General features: G+C 44.6%; 1 protein-coding gene across 2 annotated transcripts in view; it reads left to right on the top strand.

The window, feature by feature from the left end:
- The window catches only part of apaf1 (apoptotic peptidase activating factor 1), a 29131-nt gene extending 23049 nt beyond the window's left edge, over window positions 1–6082 (top strand). For both annotated transcript variants that reach the window (XM_017485104.2, XM_053685636.1), the window contains one exon: window positions 4780–6082. In XM_017485104.2, coding sequence (XP_017340593.2) covers window positions 4780–4938 — 159 coding nt within the window. In that variant the 3' untranslated portion in view covers window positions 4939–6082. The remainder of the gene's footprint in view (window positions 1–4779) is intronic.
- Window positions 6083–6412: the final 330 nt, after the last annotated feature.

Genomic DNA, 6412 nt, shown 5'->3' with positions numbered 1-6412 from the left:
ACGGCACAAAGAAGGGACTTTTTTTAAAGAACTCTTTCAGGGAAAGAATTGGGCATAAGTGAGGAAAACCAAATAACAATGCTCTTGCCCTTTTGACAGGAAGTACAGCTTTCATCAGGCAGTTCACACAGCTAGCACTGAGCTGTCGTTACAACACTTGATCAGTATGTTCACCTAAGGTTTCTTTATTTTTCTGTGTAACTTGGAGAGAACTGATTTTTAAAAAGTGCTTGGACCCCGCAGATCACCGCTCGCGCCTATATTTTCTTTTGTTTACGGTTATTAAAAGCTCTTCACGTCTTCATCACCCGGTGACCTCCTTCATCATCTTCGGAACGCAGTCAGGTTTTATTGAGAATTGATGTTCAGACATCGTGCTGTGATGGTGCTGTCCAGGGTTTAAAGGTCTTTTCCCATTTTTCTGCAATATTCCTCGAGCGAGGAGATTAAAAAGATGAGACGGTGAACCACTCTCATCATTTTAAAATCGGTTCCGAAAACTCCGTCTTTTAAAAGGTCTCGCCGTTCAGGATCTTTTCCATCACTGCCGTGCGCACACAGCGCTGTTTTAGGGTGTTTCAGTCCTCTCAGCGTGATGGATTGAAGAGCGGCTAGTTAACGTCGTCGCTCTGGAGACGAGCCAGTTGAGAAGAAGGTATTAGAAGGTGCTCATATATTATTCGTTTTAGGCAATGGTCTATACAGACCAAATATTTCCAGTATTTGTAAAAAAACAAAACAAACCCACACTGTTTGGTAGAAATGAGCGTATTTGAGGATTATTGAGGAGACGTGTTTTCCTTTCAGCCGACGAGCTGCTATCCATCATGAGATGCATGCAGAAACATGAGTGTCTGAGGGAGGAGAGGATGAGTTGAGTGTCATCAGCATATCAGTGGTGTGAAAACCCGTGTGAGGATGTGGCCTCATCAAGAGAGCAGGTATAGAGGAACAGAAGAGGACCCGGCCCTGAGCCTTGTGGGGCACCACTGGAGAGTCCACATGGCACAGATGTCGATCCCATCCATGTCGCCTGATTCCGAGTGTCCCTTGCCCCAGTTTCAAATGCTCTGAAAGATCGAGGAGGATGAAGATGGATCAAGCAGCGTGAAATGGCTACAAGGGCGGTTTCTCTGGAGTGTGTAGAGTAGATGTGAAGCCAGTTTGTTTAGGATCTTGGAGGGTGTTCTGGGTGAGACAGAAAGGCAGTTTATTGTCGATGGGCTTTAGAAAGAAAAGAGAGAAGTAACACTGGGACGGCTGTGAAAAATTTGGCTCAGGTGGTAGAGCGGGATGTCCACTAATAATAGGGTTGGTGGTTCAGTCCCCGGCCTACGCGAATCCACACGCCGAAGCGTCCTTGGGCAAGACGCTGAACCCCAAGTTGCTCCCGATGGGGGGGGGCAAGCGACATGCATGGTAGCTCTGCTGCTTTTGGTGTAAGGTTAAAAGGCGCTATATAAGTGTAGATCGTTTACTGATGTTACTGAGAGGTGGAAGCACTGAACAACCATCCGGCCGTATCGACTGCTCAAACTCTGGTCCCGCTCTGGCTCTGGGACTGCGCAATCAAGATGCCGACTTTCAGTCCAAGCTAATTCAGGCATCAGAACCATACAGTGGGAGTGAATGGTGCAATGTCGTCCACTCCTATTGGTCCAAGCGGAGTTGTGTTGCCTGGGCTGCTGTTCTTATCTGGATAGATCCTCGGTCTCTGGGAGAAATTGAAATGAGAGAACCAGAAACACTCAACTGACTACATTTTTCTTCCTTACAGATTTGGACTGTCTCGGTGGTTAAATATATAGGGCATGCACATACTGTCTCGTTCTGGTAGATCAACACAGACATTCACTTACTCATCCATGCACGTTTCCACTCCATCTGGTAGGCACATTCTCTTGAGAATCCTGATTTTCCTTCCTCTCTCGTCTGATTATGAGAAACCCTTTCTAGTCTTCTGCCCTTCAACGGGATTTGTTCCCAAATACACGATGTCCTTCAGTTTCACTTTGTGGACACTCTCTCTCTATTTTCTCTTGTTTTTCACACTCGCTCGCTCTGTTGCACGTTGAGGAACTGCCAGAAGCTCAGGTGTAATCGAGGCAGTCTCTCGCTCTACCCTTTACAAAAAAAAAAAGCCCCCCCCCTTTTTTTTAAGCTGTTATAAAAACAAACAATGAAGCACATGCATACAGATTTCACGTCTTGCACGTCCTCCAGACATTCTGAATGCTTAATGGATTCTTCTCACCTTCATCCTTAAGTCACACTGTTAAGACGCTGTGCTGCATTACACTGATTGGATGGCTTGATTGATGTGCGCATGCACTTGAGCAAGGTCAGTCTGCTTTTTCCTAGAGGAGTACTTTTTTTTGGGGGGGGGCGACGCTCTTAATGATGTCTGAGTGCATTTTGGGACACACACTGGTGCTGCTGTCTCAGCTCTGAGGAAAAGGTGGGACACGACACAACTACCAGCCTGTCCTCCATTACACACACACTCGGAGAGATGCAGTGAGGAACGGCTGATAATGGAGAGTGATCTCACTCTCTTGCATGGTGAATAATTAAAGTCGTCCTTGTTTTATGGCCTCTACACTTCTGCGTAAACGATATTGGGCCGCTTGTTTTGCGGTGCAGATACCATTATTAGGAACTGTAAAGCAGGGTAGACTTCAGGTTTTTGTGTATCCTGGGAATTAAAAGCATACGACACTGCTTTAGAGTGTCGTATACACTGCATGGTTAAAAGTTTGTGGACACCTGACCGTCACTTGGGGGGGTCTTCATCAAACACAAAGTTTGGAGCACACGATTGTTTAGGATGTCTTTGTTTACATGTCGTAGCATGACAGTTTCCATTACTATGCTCCCGTGAACAAAGCGAGCTCCATGAAGACACGGTTTGCCAATGTTGGTATGGAAGAACTCGAGTGTCCTGTAGAGAGCCCTAACCTCAATCCTACTGGAACACTGATTGCATCCCAGGTCTCCTTACCAGACACTAGTCTCACTATTGCACCATGCTGGATAAGCCTTCCCCTCTCTCTTTTTGGCAGAACAGCATCCATAAAAATGACAATACTTCCCGAAATGACTCATTTTCAGTGATCCCAGCTCAACCCCCTGGTCCCCCTTCCTCACTCAATTCCAGTATCACTCAACTGTAGTGGGAAAATCAAACGTCCCAGAATCAAATTCAGCACCCTACAAGACCCAAATGTCTTTGATCACTTGAAGCCCCAAATTAACTCGCTAACCGACTCCAATATATATCCGAATGGATCAAACCCAGTCAGACAAATGAGATCTGGCTTGATACTGAACAAGCACTATGCAAAGAACTCAGAATTAGTATCCTCTTTTTGTTTTTCTGAATGTCTCACCTCCAGCTTAAGTCCTATCCCGATCTAAAATAATCTCCAAATCCAATTCAATTGTCATACCGTGTAACAAATGGGAAGATGACCTAGCAATCCTACCCAGAGAAGATTTTTAAAACATTGTTTTATTTTTAGCCACGAATACACAGCTAATAACACTAGTCTGCACCTGCTACCATAGAAAATAATCCCTAGAACTCACTACCCAGTTGTAGGATGCATGAAATGGAAAATACACCAGACGATTACATGCATGCCATATGGGACTGCACACCGGTCTGGCACTTCTGGAAATGAATCACTAAGGAAATATCTCGTTTTTCTAAATCGCACCATCCCACTCTCCTCTTCACGCTGCGTACTCGGAGATGCGGCCGGGATCAACATCACAAAGGAGAACGCAACAGTTCTGATAGCGCTAACCATCGCCAAGAGAACCGGACTTAAAAAAACAAACAAACTGGAAATCGAAGAGTAACGTTAATATCACGCGCTGGAAAAACGACTACTAATAATCGACTCCATAAAAATGGAATCCAAAACAAAAACGACCAAATGTAACTCTCTTCGACCACCACTCATCATCGACGTACGCCAGGGCGCCACGGCGCAACAGCTAACCATGTAGTCGTTACAGATAAACACTGATATCATGCGTATCACACCATACTTACCATACATGCTTAGAGAGCGAGAGATGTCTGAGAGAGCGAGACAGACAGAGATAAACCACATGACCAAAGCCATACCACACATCTCAAACATAACGCGCACACAAACACTGATATCATGCGTATCACACCGTACCCTGCATCGCCCACATCTTTGTATGTGTCTTAAACGTAATGATACTGCAGCGCTGCAGCATTCTCAGATCCGATTGGTCATTCGGTGTAGATTCACTTTCTATAATCAGCCGTAGGTGCCTGCTGTAGGTATGTTTTCCAGCACAGGAGACGTTCTGGTGTTTCTCTAATCAATAATAATAATGGGGTCACCCCATCAGTGGTTCTTTTCGGACACGTTATATTTCCCACTCCATGTTCGTACGTGTTTTACACCGATATATTTATGCGCATTCAAGTATTGTTTGCGTTTAAAAGTTTCAACCGGTGAAGACCAACTCGGAGCAAGTAGACCCGGTATCGTGGGGTGTATCGGCCGTGGTTCGGCTCTAATCGTGCTTTTGTTGGGACGGGAAAACGCTCTGCGATGTGAACACATTATGATGAATTCCAGCTAATTTGCACTGATGTCTACGTGCGTATCGTATCGGTGTCGAGTCCTTTAACGACACCGCGTTTGAATTGTATCCTGCCTGAGCTCTGTCCTTCGCAGTCTTTTGTTTTGATTTCGTGATTAATGATCTGTTGTCCCTCTTTCTCTTGAGCAGTGGTGGAGCGTGGACCGAGGAGAAGCCCTGCAGACCTTCTTCACCACAGGAAACAACCTGAAGCGCGTCTGCGTCTCGTCCGACTTCAAAACGTTCGTCACCATCGACAACATCGGCATCCTGTACGTCCTGAAGCAGGTGGAACGAGGACGGATTTAAGCTGGACCGTCGAGAATCCAGTCTCGTGAAGCAATGGCTGCGTTCGATCTGTTTCTGGCCTGTCTGCGGAATTCTTTAGAAGGTGCAGAAGGTCTAGTGAACTCGGCTGTAGCGTCTGGGAATGACCGGGGGTATGCGTGTCCTGTCGCCTCGTGGAAGCGGATCGGTGCTTTTTCTACGACAGTCTTTGTCTTTGTGTTGGAATTTAAAACGTGTTCTCGGCGACTCCACGTTGGAGGGAGAGAGAAGCCCTGCACCGTTGTGCCTGAGCGTTTGATCTAAAGCCTTAAAAGCTCAACAAAAAATAAATAAATGACCAAATTTGCTGCACTGGGAATAATATAAGGATACTGTTTTAATAACACAAAATGAATGACCCCATATTTTATTTTATTACGCAATGAACGCAATCACATTCAATATTCACATTCGGCTAATCAGAAGGTGACGCTAAAACGATGATGAAATTGTACATGAACGTCACTTTATACCCTTAAAAACCTTAAACCTTGATTGAGCGAAGACGAGGGCAGCACAGTCGGGGTTTTATTTTTTGTTTTTTTTTAAAGGCCTTCGATAAGACGTAATGCACTATTTGCAGCAATAGATGAGTAATAACTGCGTCAGAAACGGTTTTAATATTTCCATGTTTTTAATGAAAAAAATAAATAAAAAAAGCTAATAAACAATCGTCGGTGCTTAATTATTCGCTCCGTCTAGATAACCGTCTTCTCGTGGAAATAGCTCGTCAGTAGAGGCGCTGTCTCCGAGCTAGGAGCTCTGAACTCTTTACGGAGTCTACTCAGGTGAAACTGTGGCCGTCGTGTTCTGCATGCTCGACGCCGTGTACTTCACTTCACACCGCACACTTTTCTAGAACACTGTTGGCTGTTAACGCTTTTTTTATGAAGGCTTTTGGAGACTTTCGTAAACATTCATCCGTAAACGTAGGCACGTGCCGACTCGCTTCGTTTAGAGTTTTGTGTCTGTACAAGGAAGTGGTGTTTATGTTTACAAAACACTCCATGTTTCGAATAAAGCCATGTATGTATTGTCATACAAAAAAACTACAGAGAATGTAGACGGCAATTCTACGCAATTTTCCTTACTGTGAAAAAAAAGAAATAAAGGGGGAAAAAAACAACTTTTCTAATGTTTATTTGTGTATATTTAACATAGAATATTGTATCATTGGGCAGACGCCCTTTTCCACAGAGACTTACAATTATCTCTTTTTTCAATTATTATTATTATTATTATTACAAGTCTGAGCAGTTGAGGGTCAAGGGTGCAGAAGTGGTAGTTTGGCGGTGGGCTTTGAACCCAGGTCCACCGTCCTAACCACAGAGCTACCGCTTCCCTGGATCATACACCTCACCTCCATGACACCAGAACAAGAAATCATTTCAAATGGCTACTTTTCATGTTCGTTCAACTCTCTCTCATGTTCTACGTACGATGCGCTCTGTGATGA

Source organism: Ictalurus punctatus, chromosome 14, assembly GCF_001660625.3.
Source record: "Ictalurus punctatus breed USDA103 chromosome 14, Coco_2.0, whole genome shotgun sequence".
NCBI lineage: Eukaryota > Metazoa > Chordata > Actinopteri > Siluriformes > Ictaluridae > Ictalurus > Ictalurus punctatus.
The sequence above is the reverse complement of the archived record's forward strand: the minus strand, read 5'-3'. Positions and strand labels throughout refer to the sequence as shown.